Consider the following 16,432-nt stretch of genomic DNA (forward strand, 5'->3'; position numbering starts at 1 on the left):
TTTTTTTTTTTTTTTTGTACCAGGGATTGAACTTGGGTCTTTGCACTTGCAAGGCAGGTAATGGAACCACTGAACTAAATCCCCAGCCCCAATTTTGCTTGGATTTTCATTAACATTTCCTTTGGGAAGAATTATCATTTAAAAATTAATTTTTGTTTGGTACCGGGATCGAACTCTGGACCTTGCTCTTGCCAGGCAGGCGCAGTACCACTGGCTACATCCCTGGCCCTAAAAACTAATTTTTAAGTGAAGGCAAGTTTCTTTCTGTTCACAGATTTATTTCCTTTGGTAAAGATTTATAATTTTTTCTTGTAAGTTCCATCCTTTTAGATCATCACTTAAAGATCATTTCTGAATATTTTGGGGTGTTTTTTTTTGTTCCTATTTTGACCGAGATATTTTTTTCTGTTACTTTTTTTTGCAAATGAGTATTGCTAGCATGTTGGAAAATGATTTGATTTCATATATTTTTTTCTCTTCCCAACATACTTACAGAAGTTTTTTTCTTTTAAATTATTTTTGGGGAGTGATGTTTTCTAGGTTGACTGTCTCAGCTTGTCTGAATTGTAGCGGTTTCCCTTTTCCAATTGGATGTTTCTCTTACCTTAAATACTTATTAGCTTGAACTTTTCTTTTTGGTACCAGGGATCGAACTCAGCTCCTTGCGCTTGCGAGGCAGGCAGCAGAACTACTGGGCTAAATCCCAGCTTCCCCTGTTGTTTTTTTAATTAGCCCACAGGTGCTGTCCGTAATAGTCACTTCCCCCACCGCCCCTGGGGGGACAGAGTGGGACATGTGTCTTAGCTTAGTCCTTGCTGTATCATTGTAAGGACTTCAAGTACATTTGGTGGGTGAGACACGGCACCGTCTACCCCGCCCGCCTCTGGGAGCCCTGGTGCACAGCCATCTTCCTAAGGGGAGAGCGGGTTTCTGCTGGCCTGGGTGGGTGTCTGGCCCACAGAATTGCCTGTGAGTAGGGCAGCTTGGACTAGGGCTGTGTGCTTTGGGATATTTTTGCTTTTTTTTTTTGGTACCGGGGATCAAACTTGGGAGCTTGCACTTGCGAAGCAGGTACTGGAACCGCTGACTTACTCCCTGGCCCTGCTTTTGTTTTTTTGAGATGGGGGTCTCTCTATGTAACTCAGGCTGGTCTTGACTCCATTCTGTCGTCCAAGCTGGCCTCAAAATTGCGATCCTCCTGCCTCAGCCTCTCAAGTGCTGGGATTGCAGGGGTGGGTGACCACGCTGGGCAGGGCTGTGTGCCTGGAGCCGTGTGTGTGTGTGCGCGTGTGTGTGTGCGCGTGTGTGCTCTTCACTGCTGTCACCCAGCCTCTTGTCATAAAGCAGGAGTGACTGTCCCTGCTCTGTGGGAGAAGCCACTCCCTCGCCTGTCCCCAGCTGCTCTCTTCTCAGAGCCGGGAGGGCTGTGCGAGCCGAACTGGGCACGTTCCCGTCTTTCCTTCACCCACACCGCCAGACAGTGGTGAGGTGTGGCCTGGCTGGGCCAGACGCCCCCTCACCAAAGGGCTTTCCGGGCTTGGGTCCTTATGGGCAGAGGCGCAAGGAGAGGGGCCAGAGGGTGAGGAAGCAGGGGTCTGGGGCGGGAGGCTCCCGGGAGCTGAGTCAGGCTGGTACCTGAGGAGCCCTGATGCGATCACCGTCACATACCCCGGGGGGCCCTGGGGGACCCGGGCTAGGCAGGTGCCAGCTCCCCAGGTCCCTTCAGAGCAGCCAGAGGCCCACGCAAATAAACAGGCAAGGATAGCGGTATCGGGGGCTCACTTGCTCTGCCTGGGCCTCAGTTTCTCAAGTGAGGTTGCCTTAGAGACACCCCAAAGGCCTCACAGGACAGGAGCCAACTGGGCAGCAGATACCCAAAGAGCCCAGATCACCATGAGTTTGAGACCATGAGTTCCAACAACCGCATTCGCCAGGCTCTGGCTCAGGACTGCAAGTTCCAGCAGCCCGGACATCACCTTCCACAGGCCCGGCATTTAGAGATGGGGCAACTGCGGCTTGGAGAGGGCGGTGGGGATGGAGTGGGCCCTGCTGGGGTTGCTGCCGCTGGAGGGGCGGGGACGAACCTTGAGTTGGCTCCAGGATGCAAACCCCACTTAGGGAGCAGGGAAGCAGGCCAGAGGGGCAGGACTTTGAGGCCAGAGCCTGAGAGGGCCTTGCTGCAGGCCAGTGCCCTCAAGCCGCCCTCCGGTATATGAGCCCCAGAAGTCCGGCCCCTCCCGGTGGCTCGAGGGCACTGGCTTAATCATCCCTGAGGCCCCCTGGCCAGCTTTGGGGGGCTGCACGCTGCATCTGCCCAGCTGTTTCTCAAATGCTCTGGCTGTGACCCTCCTGTCTAGGAGCCAGGGTGGGACTGAGGTGTGAGGGCTGTGACTCTGCAGCCTCCTGTGTGGTTGCGGCTGGTAGGTCGATGGTGCTACTGTGATGGTGGTGGTCATGGCTGATTCTCTTTGTTCTGAGGCAGAGCTCATGGACCGTGGATGTCAGCTCGCCGTCAGGCGTTTATGAGCAAATACTCATCAAATGCTTAGGAGAAGCCCTGGTTCTGTGAATCCTCAGACGGTTGTAGTAGCTGTCATCCTTATTGTCACTGTCACTGTCATTATCCGGATGGAGGCAGTGGAGACCGTGGTGAGCAGCACAGGTGTGGAGTCAAACAGGTGAATCTGGACACTGGACAGGTTGAGCAGCATCCACTCAAAATTCCCACCCTTCTGAGACCACGGTGCTTCTGCCCACCCAGCCCCTCAGGCATCGTGGAAGCTGATCTCGACCTGAGCGTGACCGCTCTGTCCAGAGCAGCTGGCTCCCCGGGCACATGCGGGATCCGTCTGTTCAGAAAGAAGAAAGTCACAGACGTGCCTGTGTAAGGCTGCGCCTCCTGGCTGCATTCTCTAGGGGACCTGGGGCGACGTGAGGAAGCTCTCACGTGGTACTGCCAGCCCAGTCTCCAGTTGAGTGACAGACACTACTGTCGTGGCGTCATCCTCCCTGGGCCATCTCGGCCGCCATCCTGTTGGTCACAGTGCCAGGGCCTGCTCCCAGGCTTGGGGACCTAGCGCAGGCTAGGCTGTTAGGGGTTTACTCACCTGGCCTTGCAGTGCTGGTTCCTGGGCAGAAGAGTGAGGCCCTTCTACACTTCTTTTGCAGATGGGGAAACTGAGGCTTGGGATGGTCAGCTGAGCTCCCACCGCTCCCACGGCTGTGCAGCGTGGAGCCGAGAGTCCAGGCAGATCTGGCTGAGTCAGAGGCTGAGGGCTGGCTGCTGAACTGAAACTGAATGAGTTGCTCTAGAGTTGGGGGAAATGGAGGTGGTGTGGAGGCGTGGTACAGGCCAGGGCAGGCGAGGGAGGCCAAGGTGGGGACAGTGGTGTTTCAGGGTCAGGGGTGACGGATGTCCGCACCCTGCGTGGTAGTGTGGGCTGCGGTACCCGAGAATGCCATGGCTTCCCTGTCTCAAGACTGATATCTGTCCCGTAGGGACGTTTTGTAGGGTGACTGGAATTTGGAATTTCTGAACCAAAAATAGCCCATTCTTAGAGTTCAACTGAGCACCCAACTGAAATATTTCCTAGGAAATCAGATGTCCACGGGACCCTGCAGATCCCCCGTGGACCCACCCACATGGCCTGTTGAAATTCTGGCTGCTTCACACCCAGAGTGCTGGCTCGTGGGTTGGCTGTGACTTCCACTAGGCTGTTTAAAAAACAAAACAAAATTATTTTCACTAGGGAACAATTCAAATACATACACGGTAAGCAGAGAGTACGATGACTCCCTGTACACCTGTTCCTCAGCATCACCAGGTGTAGGGAATGGGAAAGGGACATTACCAGAACCCCTGCAGTGGGTCCTGCTCTCCTGTGAGCTGGGAGAGCACAAGGTGAATTAAAGAATGAAGACGGGAAACAGACAGAGAAGGGGCTGGGTTCTGGGCCGGATCAATGCGGCTCTGGGCAGCAAAGATGAAGGCACCTGAGCTTGCCGCTATTTGTTGGGTTCCTAGGGAGTAACAGGTGACTCAGAGGGTGCCGGTAAACCCAAATTGACAAGGGTGTTATAAGTGGAGGAGGCATCAGGTGTCTGGGAGGGTGGCGGTAATCCCAAGACCATGAGGATCTTATGCTGATGAGGATCTTAGGTCAATGGGAAGTTTATGTTGACTGACACTAAAATGAGCAAAAATATTCTTACAATGGTAGGTGGGATCAGTTAAGCTGATGAAGAATTTGTCCCTCCCCAGGTGAAAACTTTCTCTTACTACTCGGTTCTCAAGGAGCCAGGATGCCTTCAGGCTGATGTAATTCAACCCTTGAGGTCTCAGTTGTGACCAGAGGCAAAAATGGGGTTACTGTGTTTCAGCACGCCATAGCCGGCCTATAGGCAAGAAATCTAGGCCTAATCATAATTTAATTGTGAAATGATTTTATTTCCCAAAATTATGTAGAGTGGCTCCCAACAAAGAGCTGTCTATAAAATCACCCTGCCGCCCACCTGTCAGTCACTTAGTAGCTGCCTTGGTTACAGACGGACTTGGTGATCAACCGACACCCACTGGTGTGGTAGCCATAGTCTTCACATAACCTTTATTTACCTAATAATGGCCCACTGGACAAGAATAGGGGTGCTGGCAATTTTATTACACCATATTTGTTTTGTTTTGTTTTGTTTTTTGAGAGAGAGTCTCACTATGTAGCCCAGGCTAGGCTTGAACTCACAGACATCCTCCTGCCTCAGCCTCCCGAGTGCTAGGATGACAGGTGTGCACCACCACACCCAGCCACACCATGTTAGCATTGTTCCATTTTATTACACATTATTATTGGTAATCTATGCCTAATTTATAAATTAAACTTTGTCACAGGTGCTATGTACATACGGAAAAAAATCATATATGCAAGGGCTGGTAGTCCGTGCTTTGGGGCCCGTGGGGATCCTGACGTGTACTCCCTACGGTCGGGGAGACTCCCGTACAGACCTGCTGCAGGGCACTTACCCACTCCCCGGCGGGTGGGCACGGTCTTGCTGCTGGCTTTGGCCCGTTCCGACACTACCTCGGCAAACAGTGGAGTGCAAGGCTCTGTGTGTGCATTTCTCCGCGTGAACCTCTCAGTGCGGCCTCGAGGGATGCTGGGCGTTCTAGAAACTTCACTGTCTCCCAGAGGGGCCGGCCGTTTGCACCTTTCCCACGCTGTGCGAGCGCTCCCGAGGCTCCACGTCCCAGCCGACGCCTCTGGGGCCATCCGGGATCTTTCCCTCATCCGGCACCTGCCGCCCTGCTTTCCCTCGCCGCACTTTGGAACGTACTAACACACAGATGGGGTTTCTGGAACCTTCCATCTTGTTGAACCGCTGGGGTCAGATCCGTACTGTGTGTTCCAGAGTGGATTATTTGTTTGCCTCTCTGTTTCTTGGTCTTTCTTTTCCCCTGCGAGTGGGAGTGGGCGGGCGGAGGGTGGGCTGTTGGGGGCGGTCTCGGGCCTGCTGCCGGGAAGCACGCCCTGGGCTTGCCCTCCGCGCTGTCTCTGTGCTCCCTGGACCTTCCTGCCGGCCCTGGTCCAGGCCCAAACCCATCCTGGCCTCTGTCCCCACAGATATCGGCCCGGTGACGCTCACGGAGGACCCGGCGGTGTTCCGGAAGGAGCTGCGGGATCTCTACGTGCAGGTGGGCTGCCTCTGCCCCGCTGCTGACCTCGCTTTTGCTCTTCCCGGCCCAGACGGAAAGCAAGGCTTTGCCCCACCCGGAGCCGAGCAGGCGGCCTCCTTCCCGCTCACGGCTCTGTCCGCGCTCTGGCGGTCTGCGCCCCGGCTTGGGACCCTGGAGAGCTGTACCGAACGGACTCCTTCCCTCCGGGGCCCCGTGCCTGACACCTGCCGCTTATTATTCGATGAATGAATGAAGGGGAAGGGGGAGGAGGCGTCTGTGCCCCGTCCAGGGCTGAGGAAGCAGGGTCCAGCGCTTACAGGGCCCCACCGTGTGGTGAACCCGCAGATCGGAAGAGGGAGCCTTTACTGAGAAGCCTGTGTGCAAATCCGCGGGTGACAGGGACACAGGCTCCCCTCCCGCGGGGGCTCTGTCTGCTGGGCAGGGTGGGCAGCGAGCCGTGGATTTGGGGTTGACGCCAGGGCAGGCTGCAGAGGGGACCTGGGGAGGTGGCTTCCAGTGTTTTCTTCTAGTCCCGCCCCTTCCTGTCTGCGCCTCTGTCCTTCAAGCTGTGGCCATGGAGGGGCTTCTCGGGGCTGTCTGCCGACTGTTCCCACCTCCCCGGTGCTGGGCTGGCTCTTCCTGGTGTCGCATCGGCGCCCTGCCTCACCGGAGTCCCCGGGTTGGGACTGTGTCACTGAGGCGCCCTGCAGGCGAGAGAGGTGAAGCTTGTATGAGATAAAGCAGGCGGTGGCTGCGCTGCTCCCCTGGAAGGGAGAGGCGGGCGCTGAGGCAGCTTGGGTGGACCCCAGCTCCCCTGGTCCCGGAGGTGTCTCCCGGTGTCCCGTCCGGAGGAGGCGGGCTGCTGACCTGCTCCCTCTCCCCAGGGAGGCGGTGACTGCCCGGAAATGAGCGTGGGGGCCATCAAGGCCGCGGTGGAGGTGGCCAATCCCGGCTCCTTTATCTACGTCTTCTCCGATGCCCGCGCCAAGGACTACCACGGGAAGGACGAGTTGCTGCGCCTCCTGCAGCTGAAACAGTCGCAGGTGAGCGAGGCCCGGCCTCCGACCTGGGGACCTTGAGTGTGGCTCCCGGCGAGTCCCACGCCAGCCCCCTCCTGTGTACCTGTCCGAGTCGGTGCCATCTGTCTGTCACCTCTGCCCCTGGTCCCGCAGCTCACATCCCCACTCCAAGTCCCAGGGCTCAGATTTTCTTCCTGCAGCCTCTGGGGCCTCCAAGAGGAGCCGACCTCCACACCCTGCTTTGTGATGGATTTTACCTTGTTTATCGAGCACCTACTGTGTCCTGGCCCATATGCACACTTGTCAGCTCAGGACACTCACGCCTCACGGAAGTGTCACCTGTGCCTGAGAGAAGACAGGCTTGTCCCTAGCCTCTGGATCCTGTGGGAGGTGGCCAGGGCAGTCCCGAGGCAGGCCCCACACCCATCTTCCAGGTGATCTTTGTGCTGACTGGGGACTGTGGTGACCGTACCCATCCTGGCTACCTGGCCTATGAGGAGATCGCCTCCACCAGCTCGGGGCAGGTGTTTCACCTGGACAAGCAACAGGTGTCAGAGGTGAGTGAGGTCACTGCGGTGCCCGCACCCTCCAGGGCTTCGCCTGGTGGTTGAACGGCAGTCAGGGCTGAGCAGTGCTGGGCACCCCTCCCTCCCCGTGGTGGGCACATGAGGCTCTCAGCTGCAGCGTGTGATGTTTCGTCACATCCGCACCAGCTCAAAGACAGGTGCTTTGTGTTTCTGGGCAAAAAACTATAGGTACAGAGTCTGGGGCTTAGCTGGGTGTGGCGGCTCAGCCTGTAATCTGAGTACTCTGGGAAGCTGAGGCAGGACAATCTCAAGTTCAAACCCAGCATGGTAAATTTAGGAAGACTCTGTCTCAAAACTTAAAAAAGAGAAAAGAAAAAGACAGGCGGCTGAAGATGTAGCTTAGAGCAAAAGCCTCGGGCTCAATCCTAACGCATTTGGAAGACGTGTGGGGGTAGGGTTTTTTCCAAGCTTCTCCCCAGAGCCAGGGAGCCCCAGGTGTGTGGAAGAGACGGAGCTGGGCTCTGTTGTTGGGGACTCAGCCCTGTGGCACCATCCATGCTGTCTGGCTCCTAGGCCTGCACCCCGTCCTCTGCAGGCCTCTCGGGGGCTGCTTTCCCAGCACCTCATCCCCTCCTTCCCGGCGCCCCGGATCCTTCTGGGCGGCTGGTGACCTCTCTGGGTGTCTGGTCCCCTGGTGTAGGCGAAACCTCGCCAGTTCATGCTACCATCAGGAAGCCCAGAACCTCCTAAGCAGACCTGACCCATGGGTCCCTGTCTGTCGTCCCTGGAGTGTGCCCAGACCACATCAGGCCCTCCTGCCCTCCTGACCTCGCTGCCGTGTTCTCCCCTGGTCCAATACACATGGCCTTGCAGGCCTCTGCTGGCTCTTTGTGTCCCCTGTTCCTCCTACCCCAGGGCCTTCGCACGGGCTGCTGTTCTTCCAGCTCTGTCTGGCTCTTCTCCCTCCCGCCTTCCCACAGAGGCCATCCCTGTACTCCCTGTGTCCGGCGGGTCCCCTCTCATACCCTCTCCCACTCCCCACGTTGCTTTGCATAATTGCCATTTTATGCCTGAGCAGTTATTTAATCAATCTCTGGGAAGTAGCAGGTGCTGTAGAAATAGCTGGGGGTGGACGTTGGTCCCTGGAGCCTGGGGCCCAGTGGGGAGGGGAGGTGTGAGCCGGCTGTGGGCAGGGCCAGGCTGCTGTGGCTCCGGGAGAGGTTTCGTGCTGTGTACTTGTGAGCTGCTGGCAGTGTTCTCCCTCCAGGGCCATGTTTAGATTAGCGTGCCTTAGCTCCCCGATGACAGATGGCGTTTACGGTCCCACTACACTTTCCGCCTGCTTTTGGCATGTCGGGCTGCTCTGGCGCTGAGCCCCGAGCGAGGGTGTGAGGCATCACAGAGCAGGCAGACGGCTTGGTGCTAGCTTTGGGGAGACCTTGCTGACTGCTCGAAACTTCCTGGAACCCTGGGTCCTGCCAGGGGCGGGTCAGAGAGGGCGCGGGCGCTGGAGGATGGCTTGCAGGTGGCGAAGGTACCAGCTCCATGTGATGCCCCGCTCTGTGCCGTGGGAGCCCGATGGTCCCTCAGTGGGACCACCGATGACCCGGACTGGCTGCTCCGGGAGGGGCTGGATCCGCTCCTTTCTGGACACAGAACCCTGTCTTTTGTCAGCTTAATGCCTTGGCCATGGCCCCTTCCAGATGTTCCCAGACATGTGGCAAGCCTGGGAACGCGGCGGGGGCAGCCCGCTGTCGTCCCCGGGAGGGAGAGCCCCGTCTGTGCGGGGACTCCAGCTGGGAGAGGCTGCCCCTCGGGTCGCAGAGGTCCCCAGGCTGTGCTGCGCGTCTGCTCTCTCCGCTCTCTCCCTTACCGGGCGCCGTGACTCTAGGTGGCAGGGTGGAGACCACCCACCCAGAGTGGTGCTCCAGTGCGTAGCAGTGGAGGGGCCCCCGGGCCCCAGGAGCCCCTTTTGGAAGCTCAGGGTAACGAAGGGAAGGGAAGGTGAGGACAGGGCTGAAGGTCTCACTACCCTCACAGACAGGGACCACGTGGGAGGCGAGCAGTGTGGCCTCTGGCCCTGTCCCCGAGGTGTGCATTTGGGGTGGCACCCACCACCCTGCCCGGCATACTCAGCTCAGGTCACTGTCACTGGCCCCAGGGCCCAGTGTGTGTGGAGGGGATGGGGAACCGGGTGGGGCTGGAGAGCCGGGCACACCCACGGTCCTGTAGCCTCCTCGTCAGGGAAGCCCCATCTTTTCCAGAAGTTTGCCCGCTGTCCTCTGTGTCCCCCGTGTACCCCACTTCCCAGCTCAGCACAGCCGGTTCTGGGGTCTGGGGCCCTTCAGGACCCAACACGACAGGCACAGGTGACGAGTTGCCCCAATTCTGTGTTTAACTAGGGACAGGCGACTGCCTTCTAGGACGGTCAGGGCCAGGGTGGGGGGAGGAGGTTCCTACCAGGTGGTTCTGATTAGGGGACAGGAGGTGACCTCATCCTGGACCCCTCTGGGGCAGGCAGCGGTGGAGCGGTTGAGGCCTGGGTTGGGGGGTTGGGGACAAGACTTACTGGGCCTCTGAGGGCAGTTCTGTCCCCTGCCTGCTGGGAGACCTTGAGCACGGTGCTGTGCTCTGCGGGCCTCAGTTTTCCCTGTGTGAGGGGTGGACAGAATGGAAGGACACAGTCCTGGGTAAGAGTTAGCAAAGGCCAAGCCCCCTGTACTGCCACGCAAGCCCCCCAAAGAGGAGGAAATTCCTCTAGAGAAGACAGGCGACTGTCTGGGGTGCCCTCTGGCCGCCCAGGTGCTCGGGCTGGGGCCTCTCCCTGCCACCTCTGCCAGCCTCCTGGAAGCCCAGCTCCAGCCCTCGGTTTTCTGATCTGTGGTGCTGAGGCCGTCCGGCCTCCTGGTCCCCTTCCTGTTTCCTCAGCCACCCTGGCTGTCAAGGGTCCTGGGAGCAGCCTCCGGGGGTGATTTATCTGCCATGTAGGGCCGAGCGGCAGCCATCTGGCCGAGTTAGCAGAGCCAGATTCTTTCATTCCTCCCCCATTAGCGACCAGGAGATGAGCCAGTCGCCAGCTCCCAGGCCCACGGCCCGCTGACATCTGGAAACCATTGCTTTCACCAGATAAACACTGCGCTCGCTTAACGGAGGCCTGTGCCTGGAGGCTCCCCATCCCACCGGAGCCCTGGGCCTACTGGGGGTCTGGCCATGCTGGGGACACGACGGCCAGCCCCCCACGCCAGCTCCGGGGTGGCCTCGTGACGGGGCCGGTGGTTGCTAGCTGGGTTCAGTAGCTGGAGCTGCCGGGCATCTTTCTCCCTCAGAACAGCCTCGAACAAGCTCATCCTGGCAGTTGCGACACAGTAGCGGGTGTGACTTGATGGGTGATTGTCGCCTGTGGCTGGCTTCGCTGCCTGCCGGCTGCTTTGCTTGTTACAGTTACCTCCTGGCCTCCGGTAGGACCTGCCCCTGGCAAAGGACAGGGGTCATGGAGCTGCTTCTCGGCTGCTGGAGGGGCATCTCCCACCTTGCCAGACTCTGTTGGCCTCTCCAGCTGGGCTGCCTTGGCCACAGCTCCCTGCCAGCCCAACCCCATGTGGACCCAGAACCTTGCTCTCATTCCTTGGCCAAGACAGGTGGGACCTTTACACGAAACACATTATTTATAAATCTAGGCAGAAGCAAGACTGGAGTAGCTCCAGGTTTCAAAACACTTTTAGTTGTCAGGATACCAAATTCTTATCCTGTGATAATTGAAATCTTACCACGTACATTTCAGCTCAGCGTGAACAAAAACTAGGCATTTTCTAAATCTCAGATGATTCTTCCAGTTCCCTTCTTGTCCCCCTTTCCTTCCCTTCTGGGCAAGACCACGTAGCAGGCAGAGCTGGAGGATGTAGATCCAGGATGGCCAATAGTTGGCACCCAAGACACCACTGTCTAAGGCTGTACCCGTGGCAGACATTGCTAATCAATCATGGGACTTTTCCTGTGGAGGCCGGATGTGGGTTTGCATGTCTCCTTCAAACAGCATTCCAGAAAGCCACTTTTAGTTAAATGGAATTGATGAGTGGCGGCTCGTATGTGAGCTCTTGTGTGTGGTAAAGTCATGGCACATTTGTCATTTAAAAATGACATTTATTTTTTAAGTTACTGTGAAAAATCTCAGGTACAGAATAGCAAAAAGAACATACCTACAAACTAGATAGAACAGTTGTTAGCGTTTTTGCTCCACTTGCTTTATCCTGTCTATATACTTTTTTTTTCTTTTTTCGGGGGGCAGTGGTCTCAGGGCCTCCACACTGAGCTACACCCCAGTCCCTTTTTAAATTTTGAGACAGGGTCTCACTGAGTCACTAAGTGGCCCCGGCTGGGCTTCAGCTTGCAGTCCTCCTGTCTCAGCCTCCCTCAGTGCTGGGATGACTGGTGTGCGCCATCTTGCCTATCTTCTCCACCACGACACCTTACACGTAAATAATTTAGCAAGATATTTGTCTTTTTCCTTTTTTTTTGAGTTGAGTCTAGAGCCTGTGCATGCTAGGCAAACTATCCCTGAGCGACACCCTTAGGCCCTAGCATGGATTCTTTTTTAAAGTAGAGGTGTTATCTACTATAACCGTATTACCTAATAAAATGAATCATAGTTTCCTCATACCATCTGATACCTGGTCCGTATTTACATATCAGTGTGTCTTTTGCAGCAGTTTTTGTCCAGTTAAGAGTTTATCGGATGCCACATGTTTTGGTCTGGTTGTTATGTCTAAAATGTCCCTGCAAGTCTGGAATGAGCTCTATTTTTTGATGCCACAGTTGTCAAAGAGGCATTGACTCGCGGACTCACCCGACCGTTTCATGGTAGTGTCGTTAACTTTTCCCTTTGCCCCTCGTACCTGCCCAGGCCTGGGCAGACAGCGGCTAGCGTCTGGCAGCGGGAGCTCGTGGTCGTTGCTGTGTCCACATCAAGAGGTGAATAATGTCTCATGTTCCCACTGTGGCTGATGATAGGTTTGAGCGGTGGGTGACAGGCAGCTCTGTGTCGCGGGGCCCTGTTTCTCTCCCTTTGTGACTCAGGCCACGCTGCACGTGGACATCCAGTTCCCCGTCAGCCTTTCATCTGATGGCCTCGGCCTCCATGGGGAGCCTGGCCTGACACGATGATTTCATGAGGGTTGCAAAATAGTGATTTCCTACTTGCCTCATTCCTTCCACATTTATTATGGGCTCTTTCCCAGGAAGAGCATCTGCTCCTCAGAAGGATGATCTAGTTTTTCTGAAGTTCAGTTCCCACTGGGAAGGCAGGAGCCTCGCGGAGCCCTTTCTTGGGAATGAGGAGGTCCCTTGCAGTGGGGACGGGCGAGCTGTTACTGTTTCGAGTTTTCCTTTCTCTTTCACAGGACCGTTAGGGCGCACGGTTGATGTAACTCAGCGGGTTTCAATTGTTATTCTTTTGGGGGGCTCAAGTTATCCCAGATTTCACTAGTAGGAGCGCCTCAGGCTGGTTCCCGTGTCCTTGTTATTCTGTGACAGCCAGTGCGTGTGGAACAGACGGTTCTCCTAGGCTGGCCTTAGGAATGCCCTGCCCCAAACCTGGAATTAGCCATTTCTCCGAGGGGCCCGAGGGGCAGTGTCTTTAGAAACGAGGATAGATATGGGGGTTTGTGCACAGCACTGCTGGTCTGTCTGTCTGTCCGTGATCTCTCATATCTATCTACCTATTATATCATCTTTCTATCCACCTGTCATCCAGCTATCCATCTACCTGGTGTCGGTATCTATGCTATCTATCTTACATCATCTATTTCTATTTTTCTGTTAATCTATCTGGTTTATTTTGATATTTCCAATTCAAATTTCACTTTGCAGATTTTAAAATTGACTTCATTTGGTTGTAAACCTGCAGCTTTGGCTTACGTTTTGCTATGAGAGAAAAGTCTTGATTCAGAAAATGTTGGCAGCAGCCTGGTGTGGTGACACATACTTGTAAACCCAGCACTCAGGAGGCTGAGGAGGGAGGATCATGAGTTCAAGGCCAGCTGGGCCACACTGTGAGTTCAAGACTCGTCTGGAAGAGATTGCAAGAGCTTTATCTCAAACAAACGAACAAACCTAAACCAATAAGTTACCATCTGTACTTGTTTTATCCTACTAGAGCTGTAGTTTCAAAATTGCTATAGATTGTCCTTCCTGCTTCAAACTACTGAGTAAATATTTCTTTGCTTTTTGTGCTGTTGGTTTATAGTCAAATGAACTAAGTAAAAAATCCTGCAATGTGAAATGTGAATTGGGAATATCAGTATAGACCACAGAGATAGATAAAGAAAAGGAAGAAAAGAAAGAAAAGGAGGGAAGAGGGAGGAGGGACTCAGAAGGAGGGAAGAGATGCGGGAAAGGGTCTCTGGCAGGAAGCAGGCTGTGCCCTGGCTTCTGCTCCTCCCCAGCTGAGCCCTCTGGGTGCCTTGCCTCAGGTCCCACAGTTCTGCGCTGGAGAAGCCAAGCGGGACAGTGTCCGGGTCAGGCTTGCTGTAGGAGGCTGGGGAGTGGGTGGCCACGGGTCACCTGGAGACCACGTATGCCATCTAAAACCTGTGCGGGGTGACACAGCTTGCGGCTAGCTGTGGACCCACCCAGGTGGGCCAGACACAGCTAGACGCCAGGGCTTGCCTCCCTGCAGGTGCTGAAGTGGGTGGAGTCGGCGATCCAGGCCTCCAAGGTGCGCCTGCTGTCCACAGACCACGAGGAGCGGGGCGAGCACACGTGGAGAATCCCTTTTGACCCCAGCCTCAAGGAGGTCACCGTCTCTCTGAGTGGGCCGGGGCCCGAGATCCAAGTCCGGGATCCGCTGGGTATGTGCCGTTCCTCAGAGGGCCTGAGTCTGGGCTGGAAACCGGGGATGGGACACAGACCCAGAACCAAGGGGGAAGGGGGCTGAGACCCAGGCCTCCCGGAATGATTGAGCTGGGGAACAGCGGAGCAGAGCGGGTGGGAGGAGGCAGGGAGGCAGGAATGAAAAGAGCAGCCTCCCTCTGGTCAGTCCCGGGAGCCTGGGGCCAGTATCGGTCTGTGGGCTGTGGGTGGGGACTGAGTGGGACTCGGGGCTTCCACAGGGAGGATCCTCCAGAAGGACGAGGGCCTCAATGTGCTGCTCAGCATTCCTGACTCGGCCAAGGTGGTGGCCTTTAAGCCCAAGCACCCCGGGCTGTGGTCCATCAAGGTAGGGACCCTGCGTGCGGGGCGAGGCAGAGAGCAGCTTCCTGAGCTGGACCAGTGTCTCCCTCCTGCCTCCCTGGGGGCTTGGAGAGTGGGCAGAGGGAGGTTCGCACAGCCACCCGAGTCAGGGTCCTCAAGGACAGAGGAGAGTTCTGCTTGCTGGGGAAGTAGAGGGGCTAGTTTGGGAGCAATCAAGGACTTGGAGAAACTGCTGCAGCGTTCTGAGGTGGCTGTCTAAGCTGGCTTGGGCTTAAACCTGAGGAATGTGTCAAGGACCAGCGTGCCTGGGGGGCCAGCTCTGATCGGCAGGATGCTGGAAGCCGGGGCCCCTGAGCATCCTGGGCTGGTGCAGCCTGCTGGCGAGGAAGGGCATCCCCTGGCCGCTGCTGGGTCCAGGACTGTGGTGGGCATCACAGGTGGAAGGGTAGCACTGACTCCCTGCCTTCAGATCTTTGACATCTCTGAGCCCTGAGCTGTGACGTAATGGGGACAATGAGCAGGGTTAGATGCACAGAGAGGACGGGGCCCGCAGGGGTTGAGGGGCCGAAGCGAGGTTGGGTGGTCAGCAGGGCTTGTGCTCCTGTGCCTGGGGTCACGGGAGCTGCCCATGTCCACAATGGCGCGAGGTCTGTAGCTGCTCCCGTGGGACTGAGGGCCGCCTTGGAGCCTCCTGCTCCGGAGCTGGGCGCTGGAGGCTGCCTCTCAGGTGACGCGTGGGCCTGTGCCAGGTCTATAGCAGCGGCCGCCACTCGGTGAGGATCACGGGCATCAGCAACATTGACTTCCGAGCTGGCTTCTCCACGCAGCCTTCCCTGGACCTCAACCACACCATCGAGTGGCCCCTGGAAGGTATGATGCTCGCGAGCCTGCAGACAGCGTGACTGGCAGGGACCCTGCAGGGCCGGGGCTCAGCCCTCCTCCCAGTCCTCGTGGACGTACCAGGAGGGATCGAAACATGTGGTCAGTGCTTAGACTGTGCAGATTTGTCACCGTGAAAGACACATTGCCGTGGGTCCCTTTCAGGCGGCCCCTCCTCTTGGAGCACCCTTGTCCGGTCGTCCTCGGCACTTTCTGTCGTAGCTCTGGAGTCCTCTCCCCTGTGTCTTTATGAGGCACAAACAAAGCGGTGCACACGGCTGCCCAGGGCCACCCGATGGAAAGGGAGCTCACAAAACCATGCCACTGAGTCCTCCTCCACCTTACTCGCCAGCTCTGGCACCGTGTGTGACTTCTGTCTCCTCCCTGAAGACAAAATAACCACGAAAGTTCAGTATTTTAAATCAGTTCAAGACATTCTGGCAGCCGAAACAGCACAGCTATAGACCCTCAGGAAAGAGCACTCCAGAGCGGCTGCAGGAAGCGGCCAGGACGACGGGACCACTGTGTTTGGAGCAAGGAGGGCTGACTAGCAATGTGTCCTTTACTGTAATAAATTTTTTAAAAGCATACAGGTGCTGTTTTTCAATCACACCACAAACAGCTCTGAGCCAGCACCCTCCCCATCAGCCCCAGCCCAGGTGACATGTGACGTTTACCTTGAGGACATCTTTCTAGCCACCAGATGCCTGCTGGTCCCGGAAGTTGTCCCTTTTATTACTGAGCTCACATGCCCTAGAGCGCCCTCGGCTCCTCAGTGAGCACGGTGCTAATTCAGTGACGAAACAGGTGCCTGTGCACCGAATGCTCACTGCAAAGGAGGCGCCGCCTCGCTCTGAAGGAGTGAGTGTCCCGGGGGACATGCAAGTTGGAGGCACGGTTTTCAGATTGGAAGCCACGTCCAGGGACAGAGGGTGCCTGTGGGCCCCGGGCAGCTCTTCCTGGGGAAGTCAGGTCCTGTGCGGTCAGAAAATGCCAGCCAGCAGCCGGATCAGGGTCCCAACTATAGTTGGAAGATGTGGTTCTTTGCCATGGCTGTGCAGAGGGTAGGATCAGCTCCGAAGGGGGTTGGGCCCAGGTCAGGACACTTGGGATCACTGAGAGGGGACCCAGGCGGTGTGTGCTGGGCCTTCAGG

At 56.5% G+C, this 16,432-nt stretch overlaps 1 protein-coding gene across 1 annotated transcript in view; it reads left to right on the top strand.

The window, feature by feature from the left end:
- The first annotated feature begins 5,031 nt into the window (after positions 1-5,031).
- The window catches only part of Hmcn2 (hemicentin 2), a 103,445-nt gene continuing 92,044 nt past the window's right edge, over positions 5,032-16,432 (top strand). The window contains 7 exon segments of the mRNA XM_033758996.1: positions 5,032-5,375; positions 5,613-5,683; positions 6,550-6,708; positions 7,119-7,241; positions 13,885-14,056; positions 14,318-14,424; positions 15,149-15,269. Of these exon segments, the coding sequence (XP_033614887.1) occupies positions 5,336-5,375; positions 5,613-5,683; positions 6,550-6,708; positions 7,119-7,241; positions 13,885-14,056; positions 14,318-14,424; positions 15,149-15,269 (793 nt within the window). The 5' untranslated portion in view covers positions 5,032-5,335.

The sequence above is a fragment of the Fukomys damarensis genome, unplaced genomic scaffold (genome assembly GCF_012274545.1).
Source record: "Fukomys damarensis isolate Sample0158 unplaced genomic scaffold, DMR_v1.0_HiC HiC_scaffold_36, whole genome shotgun sequence".
Lineage (NCBI taxonomy): Eukaryota > Metazoa > Chordata > Mammalia > Rodentia > Bathyergidae > Fukomys > Fukomys damarensis.